General features: G+C 44.9%; 1 protein-coding gene across 1 annotated transcript in view; it reads right to left on the minus strand.

The window, feature by feature from the left end:
- Positions 1-14,250, minus strand: part of ASAP3 (ArfGAP with SH3 domain, ankyrin repeat and PH domain 3) — a 98,630-nt gene extending 84,380 nt beyond the window's left edge. Inside the window, exons 1-2 of the mRNA XM_087970702.1 lie at positions 13,647-14,250; positions 13,252-13,429 (exon numbers count right to left, since the gene is read on the minus strand). Of these exons, the coding sequence (XP_087826828.1) occupies positions 13,252-13,377 (126 nt within the window). The 5' untranslated portion in view covers positions 13,378-13,429; positions 13,647-14,250. The remainder of the gene's footprint in view (positions 1-13,251; positions 13,430-13,646) is intronic.
- Between the last annotated feature and the right edge of the window lie 4,782 nt (positions 14,251-19,032).

Here is a 19,032-nt window from a genome sequence, read left to right on the forward strand (position 1 = left end):
GTTTGGGGAAGAAACCAGAGTCAGGTAGAGTATTCCAGACAATGACCACTCTGTTGCTGAAGTCGTTATTTCCTGCAATCAAGTTTGGTGCAGTTTACCTTGAGTTTGTATCTATTGTGTGCTCTTGTATTGTTGTGATTGAAGCTGAAGTATTCATTGACAGGTAGGACACTTCAATAGATAATTTTATGTACTACACTTAGGTTGGGCTGAAGGCGGCGTAGTTCTAGGTTGTCTAGGTCTAAAATCTTTCTAAAATTCTGTCTCCAAATCTTTCTCTAGTTTTGAATCAACATGATGAACAGGAGCCTTCGTGATAAACAGAAATAACACTTCCTCCTTCTAATCAAATCAAATCTTTATTATAGCTTTATTATAGTCTACAAACTTGGTAACTTTAAGACTTGTGGACTTCAACTCCCAGGATTGCTCAGCCAGTCATGCTGGCTGGAGAATTCTGGGAGCTGAAGTCCACAAGTCTTAAAGTTGTCAAGTTTGCAGATCCCTGTTTATCAGGCCAACAGAAATAAGAAAGAAAAGAAACAAAATGGAAGATGTGTAAGAGAAGGAAAATTAATCCAACTCCAAGCAGAGATGTAGAATACACACAGAAATGCAAAATTGTGCAACCACAAAGGACCCAACGGAACAATGATCAGGCAGGGGGGAAAAGAACAAAGTCACATGTTCTGCCAAGAAATTATCTCCCGGTACATAGTGTTAGTACATGGGCAGTGTTTGTAGTACATTGAGAACTGCCCAGAGTGCCCAGCGGTGCCAAAATAAAATTAAATAAATGTTCATCCAGAATGCCAAATGCGTTCTGTAGAAATTGTAGAAATTGTGGACTCTAACCAGCCAAAGCAAAATGTTTATGGAGATTCTCAGTCATCCAGGTCATGGTTGTCACAAAAGTGCTTTTTCAAGAGGCAACTGGATTTTCAGGTTTTGCTTCGAAGATGTTTCACTTCTCATTCAAGAAGCTTCTTCAGCTCTCAAGGAGCTTCTTGGTTGAGAAGCGAAACGTCTTCAAAGAAAAATCAGAAAGTCCAGTTGCCTCTTGAAAAAGCTCCTTTGAGACAGTAAAGCAAAGGACCTGTGTAGAAAGTTTCCCCTCTGCTTAAAACTGCCCCATCCTCCTTGAAAAACTGGCCTATGGGAAAAAAATGTTAATTGTTTTTTGGTGCAGGAGAGATAGTAAGAAACAGGCTTCGCCCAGTCTCCTTAATATTCAACCATCTACATACACAGAATCCTATTTCCAAACCAGAGACAGCGGGGTTGGACAATGGAGAGACAGATGATTAATTCATGACACAGTTAAGCATTACAAATTTAGAGTCTGTGTTGCAAACTTCATACACATCTAAATCACATGATGATTGAGAGCAGGGGTCCCCAACCCAACCAAGTGGTCTGTAGACCAGCATTGGTCATGGCATGCCAGCAATCAGGCCATACAAACAAGCAAAGCCAGGATACAGGCAGCATGCAAAACTATGCACCCACTGGTCCTGGAAAAACCTCTCACCACAGAACCGGTCCCTGGTGCCCAGAAGGTTGGAGCCCACTGATTTAGAAGCAACTTGCTTTTTCAGTGTTATTTACTTATTTGCAATTCCTAAAGTATCCAGAAGCTGTGGTATTAAACAGTGGAAACTTTCTTTTCAAAGAGCCAGAGACAGTGTACGGATCAGTTTAACGCAACTGAGCAATTAAATAAAAACACACAAATCCTAGAAAATCCCAGGTCATCTGGAATCTTGCAAAACAATTGCTCTCTATGGCATTGGGTGACAGAATAAATATTTATCCCAAAAGTCGGTAAGTTTATGTGGCCCCCGGGGACAGGTAGATTAAGGGCACCCTCTCAATGCCAAATATGGAGATTCTGAGCCTTAAAAACCTTTGTTCTAAATACCGAACAATTATAAAATAATGTGAAATAGATTTAGTTGCTTCCGCTCCTTTTCCTTAGCTCAAGCTTCTGATTTCCTCAGCTTACTATTTCCAACTCCTTTCCTGTATTCTGCATAATGCTGCAATTCCCTAAAATGGAACAGTGCGATTGGGGTGCATATATGTGGCAAAGTCTGTGATATAAGACTTTTGATATGACTATATTTATTCACACAGTACTGTGTAGGGCAAGGGGGGGGTCAAACTTGATTTCATTGAGGGCCACATCAGGGTTGGGGTGGGGGTGGGGGGGCATGGCAAGAGGGGCATGTCCAGCTTGACATCACTCGTGTCAGAGACACCTGTGGTGGCCCTGCCAGCGAAAACAGGCTCCCCATCTCCATTTTATGTGGCCATCCTGACAGTGATTCAAAAAAATATACTACCCACTCTATGGCCGTGGCTTGGTGGGCGTGGTGTAGCGTGGTGGGCGTGGCAGGGGAAGAATACTGTAAAATCCCCATTCCCTCCCCAGCCCCACTAACCTGCTTTCCAGCTCCGTTCTCCTGTGCAGGGCAACCAAAGAAGACCCAACCAATCAGCTGGGACTCGGGAGGCAAAGGATAGATGGGGGCGGGACCAGTCAGAGGTGGGATTTGCCAGTTCTCCGAACTACTCAAAATTTCCACTACCGGTTCTCCAGAACTGGTCAGAACCTGCTGAATACCACCTCTGCCTCCCGAGCTCCGTTTTCACTGGCAATGGGTTGCAGGACGCCATCCCAGCCGAAAATGGAGGTCGGGAGCCTGTTTTCGCCTGGCAAAGGCACCACAGGCCAGTCCTTTGCTGTTTTCTGTGCAGCCCCGTGGGCCGGATCTAAGCACTTGAGTTTGACATCCCTGGCAAAGGGAAATAAATTGGTTTTATTCAGATACTGCTGATATGGAGGAAAAAGGGATCCCTGTTTCTGAATACAGACAGTCCTCAACTTACAACTACAATTGAGCCCAAAATTTCTATTGCTAAGTGAGACATTTTGTTAAGGGGATTTTGCCCAGTTTTACAACGTTTCTTGCCACCCATTATCAAGGGAATCCCAGCAGATGTTAAGTCAGTAAGACAGCTGTTAAGTGAATCTGACTTTGCTTGTCAGAAGGTCGCAAAAGGGAATCAGAACACTGCAACGGTCACAAATATGAATCTGTTTCCAAGAGTCTGAATTTTTATCACATGCTCGTAAATATGAAAAAAAGATCGTAAGTCACTTTTTTCAGTGCCTGTGTAACTTTGAATGGTCACTAAATGAATTGTTGTAAGTTGAGGACTACTGTACTAAAAATAAAGGGATGTTGCTGAATAATTCACAGAGATCCTGTCATGCCCCTGGTGGAGACTGACTCTGAGGGAGAGGAGGAACAGCCGACAGGGAGTGGAAGTGTGGCTCCGGAGGTTGTGGAGGAGGTTGGGGAAGGGCAGAGGCCGGCTGGGCAGTCAGAGGAGGACCCAGGCCCATCCCCCTCTCCATCCTAGGGCACGCAGGGAGGAGAGGATAAGGGAGAGACGTGGTCTCCTTGGGAGGAGAGGGCCTTGATCCTCTTCATGGGCTGCAGCTGTGACAACTGAATAAGAGGATGGACCTACGTATGGGCGAATGCTGGAAACAAAGCGTGGAAATATCTCTAGCTTATTGTTCCTCTCTGAGTTTGGCGTCCTTCCCTAGTGTGTGTTCTGATATCTGTGGACGTCTTCCATCCCTTATCTTGCCTGGTTTGTGTTGCATTTTTCATTCTTGTGTAACTGTTTGTGTGGTAGTGTTTTTTGTCTTCCATCAAAGATATTCAGAGCTTGGAAGCAAACTGAAGGAATAAAAGGGGCATCACCTGTTTTCTGTGTCTGTGTTTGTTTTGTATTCCACCCTGGGTCATCACAGATCCTAATGTTGTGTGATTTCCTTGGCTTGCGGGCCCTATCTCAAGAAAATATCCACCTCTCATAAAATGAATGATAGTCTACGAAAATAGTGTGTGCTATTATGCAAGAACCGGTCATGAGGTGCCTTTCAGAGGCTCTGAACTACAGCTCCCACAATCCTTCACCATAGGTCATGTAGCCTGGGCCAGGTGAGAGCTGAATCCATAATTACCTAGAAGATACCTGTCTGTCTAGTTTCAGCTGCCAGCAAGAATCTGCTTTCCTTGGTTAAGTAACAGGATTTGATGGGGAGAACATCATGCAGATGTTTTAACTCTTGTTCTGTCTGCCAATCCTCCTCCGCAAATGTCAATTCCTCTCACCTTATCTTCATTTTTTTTTAATTGGAAGGACAGTGTTTTCTTTGAGGTAGAGCAGGTGAGGCACTAAAAGAGAAACACTGGCAGGGAATCGATATTTAAAGAGGTAAGTAGAGTGATGGTGCCTCTCTTCCCTACCAGATCTTGCCATTCCCTTTTTTTCTGCCCTGGAGGATCTGCAGTTGTGGCTCCAGCAGAATTTAGTGACAGAGAAAGGGGAGCAAGGGGAGCAGGAGGGAAAGAGAAAAAAAAGACAGTGGAGACAAAGAAAAAGAGAGAAAAGAGGGAGAGGGAGAGGGAGAGAGGGAGGAAAGAGAAAGTGAGGGAAAGACAAGGGGAAAGAGATAAAAAGACAAGGGAGGAAAAAAGAAAAACGAAAGGGTGGAAAAGAGACAGGTGGAATGGGATGGGATAGAGGGGAGGATTGGATAGGATGGAATGGGAGTGGGAATGGGAATGGGAGTAGACTGGACTGGACTGGACTGGACTAGATAGATAGAATAGAATAGAATAGAATAGAATAGAATAGAATAGAATAGAATAGAATAGAATAGAATAGAATAGAATAGAAAATATGGAATGGAGTGGAGTGGAGTGGAGTGGAGTGGAGTGGGTGGAGTGGAGTGGAGTGAGAGTAGAGTAGAGTAGAGTAGAGTAGAGTAGAGTAGAGTAGAGTAGAGTAGAGTAGAGTAGATAGAATAGAATAGAATAGAATAGAATAGAATAGAATAGAATAGAATAGAATAGAAAATATGGAATGGAATAGAATGGAATGGAATGGAATGGAATGGAATGGAATAGAATCGGATAACAAGAAGGACAAGCAACAGGGTGAAGTGAGAGGATTACATTGGATTTTGATTGGAGGTTTAAGAATTCTTAATCCTTAAATTTGCTTTCCCCAAACTCCTGCTTAATCAATGTGTTTCGGTTAGAGGTACTATCCTGAGCAGGCATATACTTGCAATCTGTAGAAAATCAGCACTGTGATCCAAACATACCCAGAGGAGCCCCGGTTCACAAGAGATTAACTTAAATTCTTGCCAGGAATCTTATGATTTACAGTTTTGGTGGTTAGACAGGATAGATTACAGAAAGAAGAGAGTTGTGTTCTAACCAGAGAGTAAGAGATAAATTTATAATAGTGGTTATAACTATCTGTAAAGAAGATCAGAAACTACTTCATTGCATTTATTTTTCTACTGTTTTCACTTTTTTTTTCTTTTCCTGAACTTTTAGCTTTGTTTTTTCCCCTTTGTATTAGTTTGTATTCGTTTTATCTTCCTTTTTTAAAAATATTTTAATAAAAATGATTAAAGTCCTTAGATATAATTTCTATTACCCAATGTAACAAAAAAAAATGTTAAAAAGTTATGATATTTATGAGTTACTCACCACACACATCTAAATTAAAGTAACCAAAATATCTTTACAATCCCCAAGGCATGTCACAACTTTTGAGCACCCCTAATGTTTGGAAATTGAAAGTTGAAAAATTTGACATGTCCTACCAAGCAAGACAGTTGTTTAAGGGAGTGGCACCCAATTTTACCATGTTTTTAACCACGATTGTTAATGAACCACTGCAGTCATTAAGTGAATCACACGGTCGTTAATCAAATCTAGCTTCCTCCATTGACTTTGCATGTTGGAAGTCAACTGGGCAAATCTTATGTGGCAATCACATGATCCCGGGACGCTAAAAACCATTTTAAACACCTGCCAGTTGCCAAGTGCCCGAATTTGAATCACATGATTGTGGAGATGTTACAATGGGCTTAAGTTGTACCAGTTGTAAGTCACCTTTTTTCAGTGCCGTTGTAACTTTGATATCTGAACAAATGGTTGTAAGCCAAGGACTGCCTCCATGTGCATATGCATAAATTCTTACCTGAAGCAATTTGTCCTGGTTAAAAAACATTAAAGATACAGCCTTCCTTTTTATACCATGGGGTATAAACAAACTAAGCCATTTGACAGATGGAAGAGTGCCATTCTCTGAATTAACCCAATGGCAAGAGAACAGCAACTCCTGAAATTCAACCCCAACAGTGACTGTTTCTCACACCAGAAGGAAAAGGCAATTCGGTCCTTCCACCAGCCTCTTCCAGTTCTTGCATAAACTTAATGCACATAATTTAAAATAAACATTTGCAGCAAGAAAGCTGCAAGCCCATGTCAAGATACTGCCACAATTTCAAACATACCGGATGTTTAGCACTCAATTATTGCTAGAGTGAAAAAGGAGAAGGGGAAATGCCACAGAGACCGTTTATCGAATATGTCGAAACAGATGTTTCAAATTAAATCAAAGATTAAATGCTTGAGCACATTTATTGATCACATTCATATTCTACTTTTCCTTCTAGGCGCTCCAAGGGAGAGGGCAGTATGTGATGCTGCCCTTTCCCTATTTTATTTTCCTTCCAAACAAATTGCTTGATCTCACCTGCATTTGGATAAAAGAAACTTAGACCCAATTCTGACCTATTTTCCCCCCAAGCAACACTCAGCTGGGGTGAGGAAAGTGACTCACTCTATCAATGAAATGTTGTTCAAAGGAGAAGGTAAATTCTGACATTCTCACCAATGCAATGCAATGGTTTTGCATTTATTAAGTGGCCAAGAAGTACCAGAATAATAGAATGGGAAGGGACCTTGGAGGTCTTCTAGTCCAACCCGTGCTCAAGCAGGAAACCCTACACCATTTCCAGACACATGGCTGTCCACTCTCTTCTTAAAAACCTCCAACGATGGAGCATCCACAACTTCTGAAGGCAAGCAATTGGTTAATTGTTCTCACTGTTTGGAAGTTTCTCCTTAATTCTAGGTGGCTTCTCTCCTTGATTAGTTTCCATCCATTTTTTCCCCTTGTCTTTGCCTATCTGGTGCTTTGGAAAATAGGTTGACTCCCTCTTCTTTGTGGCAGACCTTCAAATATCGGAACACTGTTACCGGTATCATGTCACCCCTAAACCTTCTTTTCATTAGACTAGACCAGTGTTTCCCAACCTTAGCAACTTTAAGACTTGTGGACTTCAACTCCCAGAATTCCTCAGGAAGCCATTCTGGCTGGGGAATTCTGGGAGTTGAGTCCATCTATCTTAAAGTTGCCACAGTGAAAGGAAACACTGGACTAGACCAACGATGTTACACTCAAGACCTGCGGGCTGGATTCAGCCTGCAGGGTGCTTAGATCTGGCCCATGGGGCTGCCCTGGAAACAGCAGAGGACCGGCCCACAGGGCCTCGGCACCAGTGGTGGGATTCCAAAAATTTTTACTACCAGTTCTGTGGCCGTGGCTTGGTGGGTGTGGCAAGGGGAAGGATACTGTAAAATCTCCATTCCCTCCCCACTCCTGGGGGAAGGTCAGGGGTGGGATTCTACTAGTTCGCACCTATTTGCTAGAACCGGTTGTTAACATTCTAAGCAGTTCGGAAAACCGGTTGTTAGAAGAAATTACTGGCCTAATCCTGTAAGGAAGGCAGGAAGGAAACATTCTGGTGTTGCTTACAGAAACTGCCTCTCCGTTAACCCTTATTACATTCTTGGCAGGACTAGACTTCCTGTCTCTGGAACTTCTCTGGAGTTTTTTTCCCTTCCTTTGCTGGTACTTTGCTTGTGTGGAGTGACCATTCAAAGTTACAGTGGCACTGAAAAAAGTGACTTATGACCCTTTTTCACACTTACGACTGTTGCAGCATCCCCACAGTCATGAGAGGCCAGGCGAGGAGATGCGTGCCTCGATGTGAGTGATGTTGAGTTGGCCACGCCCAGCCAGCCACATGACCACCAAACCACACCCACCAACTAAGCCACGCCCACAGAACCAGTTGTTAAAAAAATTGAATCCCACCCCAGGGGAAGGTTACTGCAAAATCCCTGTCAATCCCCATCCCACTAACCTGCTTCCCAGCTCCGTTCTCCTGTGCAGGGCAACCAAAGAAGACCCAACCGGGGACTTAGGAGGCAGAGAAGAGATGGGGGCAGAGCCAGTCAGAGGTGGTATTTGCTGGTTCTCCGAACTACTCAAAATTTCTGCTACCAGTTCTTCAGAACTGGTCAGAACCGGCTGAATACCACCTCTGCTCTGCACGTGGCCCTCCCGAGCTCCGTTTTCACTGGCAGAGGGTGCTCCCAACACAAGGGACGTCACGCCGGCCACACCCACCCTGGCCACGCCCACCCCAGCCCCTCGAGGTCAAACACAACCCTGATGCGGCCCTCAACGAAATCGAGTTTCACACCCTGGACCAGACATGCCCAATTCCTGCAACCATTCTTCATACATTTTAGCCTCCGGGGTGGATAAACGCCTTGCCTTCCATTTACACAGCCCTTTCTCAATCTGTCTGCATTCTCCCTGCCTTCTCTCTCTCTTTGCATTACATTCCAGAGCAGGACAGGCCAAGGGAGTTCCTCCCACGAGGCCTTTTTCAGACTGGGAAGTAGAGGCAGCCAAGGCAGGCTATAGAGTGGCAGACGCATCCCTAAGGCCAACCCATATTTCCAGTTTATCCCAAAGGCAGCACCCATTCTCTCTCTCTCTCTCTCTCAGCCCAATCCATTGGCAGGTTTGTTATTGTGAGAAAAGCAAGAGGAGGAAGGAGTATAAGATATGGTTCCCCCACCTTGATGTATTAACACAATAAAGATGGAATATAAATAAACTTCTATTATAAACAAACTTCTGCAGCAATTGGTTTGCCTGCTGCAACTCAGTCCTGTGTCAGCAAAGCTCGCCACTCCAATCAGCAAGTCTGCTTGTGATGGGAACTTCTCCTCCTGCACAATATCACTGATGAGACAAATGCAACATGGAGACTTTTTGGTTTGTTTTAACAAAGTCAGAGCTAAAAGAATTTTGCCACTTTCTTTTCTAGCCCTTAAAAAGAGAAAATGGTAAAACTCTGGTGTCTTTGTCTTTCTTTTTCTTCTCTTTTCTCCTTTCCTCTCCTCTTTCTCTTTCTCTCCCCTCTCAATTATCCATCCTTCCATCCAGTCCACAAGGGGTAAAACAGACAATTCCACCCACCGGAGACCCTGGTAAACTTTTTTTCATACAGAATCAAGCCATCGGTATGATGAAAGGAAAACCAAAGGTTGAAATCTGGAAACGGATGTATCAAGGCAACTTCATTGCCACCTAATTTACACACGGCAGGTAAGCCGCCAAGGTTGCAGAGCAGAAAAACTCTTGTAGTTAAAAAAAATAATAAATTGTAGTTTGTCCTTGACTTACAAACAGTTCATTTAGTGACCATTCAAAGTTACAATGGCACTGAAGAAAGTGACTTATGACTGTTTTTCACACAACCATTGCAGCATCCCCATGGTCACGTGATCAAAATTTGGCCGCTCGGCAAGTGGCTCCTATTTATGACGGTTGCAGTGTCCTGGGGTCATGTGATCCCCTTTTGCAAGCAAAGTCAATGGGGAAGCCCAGATTCACTTAACAACCATGTTACTAATTAAACAACTGCAGTGATTCACTCAACAACCGTGGCAAGAGAAACCGTAAAGTGAGAGCAAAATTTACTTACATCTCGCTTAGCAACAGAAATTTTGGGTTCAATTGTGATTGTAAGTCAAGGACCACCTGATACAATACCATCACCACTCCAACCAGCTACTAAATTCAAAAACACCAACAAAAGAAATGTGATAGAAATTCTCAGCCAAACTGGAGAAAACGATAAGAGAGAGTCTTCTCGTTTGCAGAGAGAAAAATGTCCCAAAAGTGGGAATTCTTATTTTAGCATTCTGTAAGCTGCAAGAGAATTGAAGGAAGAAATAATATGAACTTCATATTATTAGGGTTTCCTTCGCTGAATCTAAGAAGCTTCATCAATGCTGTTATGTGCTGTGCGGACAAAGAAAACCTACCCTTGCTAAACTTGCTGGAAATAGAAGAAGGGAAAGATGAGAGATAAGGAGAACAGACTGGATCAAATACATTACAGGACCGCCCTTAAGCAAAGCACATGTTGCACCTGGAAATAACTCAAGTGGCAATTGATCTCTCAACCATGATGCTACCAGGAGTCAAATTTGATTCATTGGAATCTGCCTGATTATGACATCACCTCTTGCACCGACCTACCACATAATTATGCCCTGGCAAGCTTTATTTTCTCCTTTGTCCCTGGGATATGACCCTTTTCTCACCTCCAAGCCATTAGTGAACCTCTCTTAAGCTTAAGAGTCGCTGGAGATGGGCAGCAAACAAATTTAACGTCATGGCCCACTGAGGCAGGCCGAGCTGGCAGCAGAGTCGGACAGTAGTGAGGAGGTTGGGGAGGAACCCGGGCCAGTCCTGGAGGCTGAGGAAGGCTCGGACGAGGGCTCTGCATCAGAGGCAGACATGGGGCCAGGGCAGGCTGGCAGTCATCAGCTGCCTTCGGGCTCGGACGGGGGAGTTCTGGAGGTACAGTTAAGAATTCAGGGTTAAAAGAGAAGCAAAAGGGGAGGGTTGATAAAGGTCTGAGCTCATTAGTCTACCTTCGCAAGGCTGTTTGCCAAGCCGTTGGCTGACTGTGAATGAAATAAATTCACATTAATGTAATAAAAGAGGGTTTTTGTCGAGACTCCGAATTGACTTAGTGCTTTTTGGGGAGGCCTAGGACAGAACATTTAATAAATTTAACAAACCAACATTACAACAATACTTTACCCCCAATTCCATCATGACCCAATGGTAGCTTCAAAAGTGCATAAAATCACTTAAGCCTGTCACCCATAACCTTGGAGCGAGTTCAGGTGACCTCAGGGAATTGGGAACAGAGACAAGTTGGAGTAGAAGAAGGATTATAACCAGGAATAGCTAATCTCATGCTGGTTTGGTCTGCAGTAGGATTTGATGCATGAGAGAACCATGTAGCCTTGACCCATTTCAGAAAAGTCAGAGGAAAATATAATGCAGATGTGTTATAATGCAAGATTCTTGGGACCTTTTGTGAAGGACCAGAAATGACAGCCAGTTTGGTCTAGTGGTTAAGGTACCAGACTAGAAAGGAGGAGACCCTGAGTTCAAGTCCCATCTTAGCCATGAAAGCCAGCTGGGTGACTTTGGGTCGGTCATTCTCTCTCAGCCCAACCCACCTCACAGGGCTGCTGTTGTGGGAAAAATAGGTTATAATTCTTCTTCTACTCCAACTTGTCTCTGTTCCCAATTCCCTTTGCCACCTTGAGTTATTTGTAAAAAACAAACAAATAAATGCAGTGGATGTCTCAAGCACCTCTCCGTTTGTGGTTCTTCACACTCATCCCTTCAGACTTATTTCACTTTCACAAAGGAGAATTGGAAAAATTTGGGAAAAGTTACATTCTATGACAACACGCTATCTATCCCCATATACAGAACTTGTGACTAGATTATCACTTTACCTGAAACAAGGATTTAGCTACAGGTAGTTGAATAAGACACAACAGACTACAACCTCATATTTAATAAGCCCACAGCCTGGTCTACAACAGCAAAACAAACTACATCACTATTCAGTGTGAGGTGTAAATCCTGCAAGACAGATGAATCATGCATACCTTTTGCAGGTTTCCTAGTTTGGCCCCATCCAATTTCTATAAAGCTGAGTGTTAGGAAGGCCTTGACATACACTGCAATTACAGCAACCAGAATTTTTTTTAGTAAGCAGGGTTTTTTTCCAGCAAAGTAACTGGGAGCTGTGGAGTTTAAAATCTAATGAGCTTAAGGGATATTAGAGGAAGAAAAGCTTAATAGGCTTCATATTTTTTTAAAGTCCATACAGCGGAGTTGTCCAACTTTGAAACTGATGGGGAATTCAGGGAGTTGGTCCAAAAGCCTTAAAGCTGCCAATATTGGACACCCCTAGGGTAGAGCCTTCTCCCCTACATTTCAGCTTCATCTTCTCAATTATTTGTCCTCAGAAAGGGGAACCCAACCTCCCTTAACTCAGCTGTGATGCTTTGCAGCTGGGATGGTTGCTGTGTGAGCTCTAAACCCCATGCAGAGCAGGATTTCTGACTTCCACATAAGCTCTTCCCTTAAAAGCCGGACTTGGGATGAAAGACATTAAAGGTTGGGAGTGGGACGTTTAAGGCAGCTAAATGTAGGTAGGTAGGTAGGTAGGTAGGTAGGTAGTAGGTAGTAGGTAGTAGATAGATAGATAGATAGATAGATAGATAGGATAGATAGATAGATAGATAGATAGATAGATAGATAGATAGATAGATAGATAGATAGATGTGGGAGGTTTAAAGTATATGTATATATGTATGTATATGTATATATGCCTTAAACCTCCCACCCCCAAGCTTTTAACGTCTTTCATCCCAGATAGGGATAAATATAGATATTCTATATATATATATAAGGTCGTGGAACATTGTTGGTAAGAACTTCGTTCCTCTTTAACTTGGTCGGACTCCTTCTTCCCTAGAGAAAGCTGCCCCACGGTGAACTTAACCGAGTTTCTGGAATTGAGCCAATGTTCCGGGTTTGCACGACAGCACTGAACCGGCCATAAACCAGTTAAACGGGATTGGGGGGGGGGGTGTCAGCCCACCCCGCTAGGGTTAAATTGTGGCTAGATCGTTTATAGCTCGAGAAGGCGGGCGGTAGTCTCTTGCCCCCAAGCAGACCTTTTTTAAAAAATAAAAAAAAATCCCAATGAAGTGGCAGCGAGCGCTAAAAACAAAACCAAACCCGAATGATGGCAAGGCGGCCGCAGACCTGCTCACCTGCTACTACCTGCCCCGCTGAACAAAGGGAAGGTGGCTTCCTTCCGGGTAAAACAGGCTGGGAGCATAACAAACACCGCAGCGGGGTCAGGTGTGCGCCAGCCAGAGCGCCGCGTCTCTCTTCCCGGCGCAAAGGAAAGTTTTTGGGTGTTTGTTTTTTTTGCAAACCAGAGAAAGTGGAACTTCCAGAGAAAGTGAGAAAACTTTTCTCTCTCCTGCTTCGGCCGGAGCTCCTTCCCGTGGGGGGTGAGGTGGGGTGGGTGGGGTGGGGGGAACCGAGTAGCCTCTCCCCCCCCCCCTTCTGCCCTCTTGTCTCCCCCCCTCCCTCCCTCTTACTACTCACCTCTTCCAACGCTCCCACCGCGCCCCGGCACTTCTGCATCTTGGCGGCGAAGCCGGACGCCAGCGGCGAGCTGAGATCCTCCGAAGTGACGGCCACGAACTCCGAGACGCTGAGCTGTTCGGGCATGTTGGAGGGAGGGGGCGGGGGGGGGACGTCGTCTGGGCGATCGGAGGAGGTGCTGCGCCCGAAAGGGAAGAAAGGGAGAGGAGAAAGTCACCCCAAAGCTGGGGAGGTGGGGGGCGAAGCCACCGGTGCACGGTGGGGTTTGGGGTGGCGGGTGGGAGTGTCCCTTGGCGCGAGGAGCGTTGCAAAAAAGAAGAAGGGTACGAAGCGCCCCCCCTCCTCCCCCCGTTGGGTCTGAGCCGTTGCGGAGAGTCTCCCCCCACTCCCCTTACCGGATCGTCGGCGGCGGCGGCGGCGGCGTCGCTTCAGTCACATCCCTCGCTCGGGCTCCGCTCCGGGGCGCCAATGAACTCGAGGAGGCGCCTTCAAGCCCGTTTTGGAAGTTTCCTCCCCTCCCTTGGAAGACTTTCCTAGCGGTCACGTGGGCATAATTGTTACGCCGCCGGAGCCCGCAGCTTTTTTGGACCCCCGCCCGTTAAAGGCAAAGCGCATCCAAGGCCCCGGTGCCTTGACAGAGACCCGAGTGGGAAGGGACCTTGTAGGCCATCTAGTCCAACCCCCGCCCAAGCAGACCCTACACCATTCCTGACAGATGTCCAGCAGTCCAGTGTCTTCTTGAAAGCCTCCGGTGATGAAGCTCCCACTACTTCTGAAGGCAACTTCTGTTCCATTGTTTGATTGTTCTCACTGTCAGAAAATTTCTCCTTGTTTCCAGGTTGAATCTCTCTCCTTGATCAGTTTCCATCCATTACTCCTTGTCTGCCTTTGGGTACCTTGGAAAATAGTTTGACCCCCTCCTCTTGCTCTCTCTCTTTTCTTTCTCTCTCTCTCTTCCCCCCACCCCTCCTCCACCCGTCTTTCATGCCCTCCCGGAATGGATCTTCTTCTCTCCAAACAGCAGCAAAGGAACTTCCAGCTGTTTGTTTTGTTTGCAAACTGTATTTCCACTTGGAAATCCCAAAGGTGCTTTTTCCCCTGCCGCCCCCTTCCAAGAGGCAACTGGACTGGGGAAAAGCTGGGGAAAAGCAAAGCTGGCTGGGGGATTCTGGGAGCTGAAGTCCTCCAGGCTTAAAGCCACGCTGGCTGATGAATTCTGGGAGCTGAAGTCCTTCAGGTTTAAAGCTGCCAAGGTTGGAGACCCCTGCCCTCCGTTTTTGAAAGGCATCTCCCAGTGCGAAAAGTGTTGCATGGAGGGGGGTCGCCTTGAAAGGGAAAGCTTGGAGGCCATCTTGCGTGGGGGGCGAGGGCATGCACGGTGGTTGGGCCAGAGCAATCCACCCAGCAAGGGGTTTGCAGGGTCAATATTGCAGGTCGTCCTCCACTTACGACCGCAATGGAGTCCACCATTTGGGTTGCACAGTGAGAAATTTGATGAAGTGGGCCTTGCCCCATTTTTACGACTGTTCTTGCCACTGTCGTTAAGCAAATCATTTCAGTTCTTAAATGAGCCACATGGTTGGTTCAAGGGACTATGGTTTTCCCCATTGACCTTGCCTGCCAGAAAGAGGATCCCAGGAGCCCCCTGGGGATGCTGCAATCGTCATAAATGTGAGTCAGCTGTCAAGCCTCCGAATGTCAATCACATGAAACACCCCCGTGGGGATTCGGCAATGGCCGTAAGTGTGAAAAATGGTCATAAGTCACTTTTTTTTCCAGCACTGTTGTAATGTTGAACCGTCATTAAGTAGACCGTTGTAAGACGAGGAGTCTAGGTTTAGCCCTCTGTTAATTGCTGGATAAAATTTCCTTCAAGGGCCCTTGTGAAAGTCTCTGCCATTGAGTTTTGTTTTGTTTTCTTTGCAAGGAGTTTTTTTCAAGGTCATTTCTGCCCTTGTGATTTAATAGGGTCTGCGTTGGATACTCAGGCCATAAGATTCCCCAGCTGAAGTCTGTTTTATGACTGTTATATGGATACAGTAAAGGACCGGAGGACTCAAGAAGCCGCTCTCCAAAAGAAGTTTGATGAATTTATTGCAGCAAAACCAACCATTTAGAAGTGAATAGAAGAATAAATAAATAAGAATATAAAAATGAATAAAAGAATAGCAGCATTGATTCTCAGGGACTGTGCCAGTGGTGGTACTTTTATCGGTTCTGTGGGCATGGCTTGGTGGGTGTGGTTTGGTGGGCGTGGCAGGGGAAGGTTACTGCAAAATCCCCATTCCCTCCCCACCCCACTAACCTGCTTTCCAGCTCCGTTCTCCTGTGCAGGGCAACCAAAGAAGACCCAGCCAATCAGCTGGGACTCGGGAGGCGGAGAATCGATGGGGGCGGGGCCAATCAGAGGCGGGATTTGCCAGTTCTCCGAACTACTCAAAATTTCCGCTACTGGTTCTCCAGAACCAGTCAGAACCTGCTGAATACCACCTCTGGACTGCACATTTTGCAGTGGGCGGGTTGTGGCTGTAAAATTTAAGTCAATTTCTGGAAGATGTTGCTGGGAACAAGATGCAAATTGTCTTGTTTGTTTACTATGTAAATCCCGAGGAGTTCAATGGGTTTACTCCCACGTATTCTCCAATGTGGATTGCTGTCACAACAGCTGAACCCCATCCTTCAGAAGTAAAACCACTCATTTGGATATCTCTTTGATGTCTAGTGCTGGTGTTTCTCAACCTTGGCAACTTTAAGAAGTGCAGAGGTCAGCAGGCTGGCTTGGGGAATTCTGGGAGTTGAAGTCCGCATGTCTTCAAAGTTGCCAAGATTCAGAATTACGGAGGTGTCTGATTCCTCCCATCTCCACTTTAAAGAAGCCATTGGCTCATCCAACATTTTGGTTGAAAAGACCATAGAGACCACCTGGTCCAAGCCCCCAGCCAGGGCAGGAGTCCACAATAGATTAACAGAGTTGGAAGGTCATCTAGTCCAACCCCCTGCCCAAGCAGGAGGCCCTACACCATTTCTGACAAATAGCAGTCCAGTCTCTTCTTGAAAGCCTCCAGTGATGAAGCTCCCACATCTTCTAAGGACAAGCTGTTCCACTGACTGATTGTTCAGTTTTCATCCACTATTCCTTGTCTGGCCTTTAGGTGCCTTGGAAAATACCCTGGCCCCTTCCTCTCTGTGGCAGCCCCTCAAATATTGGAACACTGCTGGTCCCAGCGGTGGGATTCAATCAATGTTACAGACGGTGCGGTGAAAGTGCATTTTTGGTGTGCATGTGGAGCCTTTGCAAAAAAATCATCAGCTGTGCCACCCAGACAGCTGAGAAGCACTGTGCGCAGGTGCACAGCATTTGAAAAACCTCTTCTTTCCTGCTTTTTCAACCTTAGCTGTGCAGCACAAAGCAGCTGTGGTTGAAAAAGCAGGAAATAAAAGGACAGCCAAGAGCCCAGAAGGGCGGCTGGGCCAAACACACAACCAAAAGGTCATCGTAGTAGTTCGGTGAATCTGGATGAGAAGCGAAAAGTCTTCAAAGAAAAAACCAGAAAGTCCAGTTGCCTCTTGCAAAGGCATATTTGAGGCGACCATGACCTGGATGACTGAGAATCTCCACTGACATCTGGGGAAAGGTTATCCTAGCATAAGCACTGGGTATCGGGAAGGTATTTTCCAGCCTCAATTTAATTCTGGGCAAGGAAATAAATCACTGGATCAATAGGTGGCCATACACATTGATCAAATCTCTATGGAGAGTTTCAATCATCCAAGTTGTGGTTGTCCCAAAAGTGCTTTTTCAAGAGCTGAAGAAGCTTCTTAGATGAGAAGCGAAACGTCTTCAAAGAAAAACCAGAAAGTCCAGTGGCCTCTTTAAAAATGCGCCTTTGGTCAAATCAATCAAGCAATCCCAGAGATTTCAAATAGAACTCATAAAATAAAGGGCACAAGGATTTTGGCCTTGGAGTTCTGCAAAATTTCCAAAAATTAGATAAGGTTAGATCTACCACCAAAGGCAAACTGAGCATCAAAGGAATTCTGCTCTTTAAGAAGTACGCAAACTGATGTAAGAAGTTACAAAATCTCAAGAAAGAAACATGAAAGATTTACCAAAAAACCAATAAGAGTTGAAATTCTAAAAAGGACAAGAGATGATGGCTAGATATAGAATACTTCTTAATATAGTGACTATTTTATTAAGAGAAAAAAGAGGTAGAATGTAGAATTTGGGAAAATAGTATTATGTATACACTGATACATAAATAGAATACACTATGATTACCATATATAGACAAATGTTAGATGTTGAAAGATTATGGTTATGTATATCTAAATAGTATTATTGTTAGTATTGTGTATAAAATATATCGACCCAGACAATATACTGTTCACTAAGCACTTATGGACGTAAAGAAAAAACTATAAATAAATCTATATATATAAAAGTGAAATACCACTCATGCATTATCACAAAATCTCCAGAACCGTAAAGCCTACAAACTTGAAATTTGGCACGTATGTTCCTCTTGGCTTCTAGGTGCTCACTATGAAAGGATTTTTCAAAAAGACCATCAGAGTATTAGTATTTCCTATATTATTATTATTAACACACTCTGATGCTAAGGAGTTCTACTCCCGCTCCCCACCTGAAAAGAAATCTCTTCCAAATGCAAAACACAAGCAGAGGAGAGGAGTTTCAATTTCAGTTTTACTTTCACAGCAGCAACCAGCTTTAGTACAGAACAGTTGAGCTAAGCCACGACCAGGCTCCTTGCCGTCTCCTTCTTGCTCACACAGCAAATACTGTTTCAGTTTCCAAACAGCCTTCAACTCTCTCACACACTGATAGGATGCTAGCCAGATGAATACCGATGGATGCTGGTAGGCAGAGGCAGAATTTCCCCCCCTTATTTTCCTCCCCAAAAACTAAGCCCGACCACATAGTTTCTTTTTGAGGATCTCACTCGCAATTCTGGAGCCAAGGATTGTGTGTGTGTGTGTGTGTGTCTAACAGGCAAATTTGGATTAGTCTTGTGTTTGGTTGCCAGTTGTTCAGGGGAAAAACACCTGGCCTGACTGCTTCTGTCAATAGTGGCTGCCAATGGAGAAATCAGCAGGTGATAAGAGTTCAAGGTAAAACATAAGGCAATGATTCTTGCAAACAAGGCATGGCTGACAGCATAGAGGTTATATATTTCTTCAAGTGGAGTTTCTCCTGATAACTTACGAGGACACACCCAGGCAGTTTGTCTGAGAACAACACGGAAGCGACTTGCCCTTCTCTTCTTCCTGTTATATGTTGTCCTCAACTTACGACCACAACCGAGGCCAACATTTCTGTTGCTAAGCAAGACAGTTAAGTGAGTTTCGCCCATTTCACGACCTTTCTTGGCTCGATTATAAGAATAACAGAGTTGGAAGGGACCTTGGAGGTCATCTAGTCCAACCCCCTGCTCGAGCAGGAGAGTCTATTCCAAATATTAGCCTCTACCTAGAATCATTTGGTTAACCCTAATGTTCTGACCCAGGCTTTGTCAAATGTACCGAAACACAAGCTTATTTGAAAAGCAAAACCTATTTTAATGCAACGCTGAGAATTGCTTTCATTTTCCAGCCAGAATGAGTTATTCAGAGTTTCCCAAGATAAGCCCATGCTTCTCAGTGCTGGGGAATGCCCATTTTGGCTGGCAAAGTTGCTGCAGGAGGCCGGCCATCCCGTCTCTTCTCCCCCACCCCCGGCTGGCCCATGGAGGACAACTACAATGCTGATCCAGCCCTTGA

This window comes from Notechis scutatus, chromosome 8, assembly GCF_049901735.1.
Source record: "Notechis scutatus isolate UNSWTSFEM ecotype Mainland chromosome 8, rNotScu1.2, whole genome shotgun sequence".
Classification (NCBI taxonomy): domain Eukaryota; kingdom Metazoa; phylum Chordata; class Lepidosauria; order Squamata; family Elapidae; genus Notechis; species Notechis scutatus.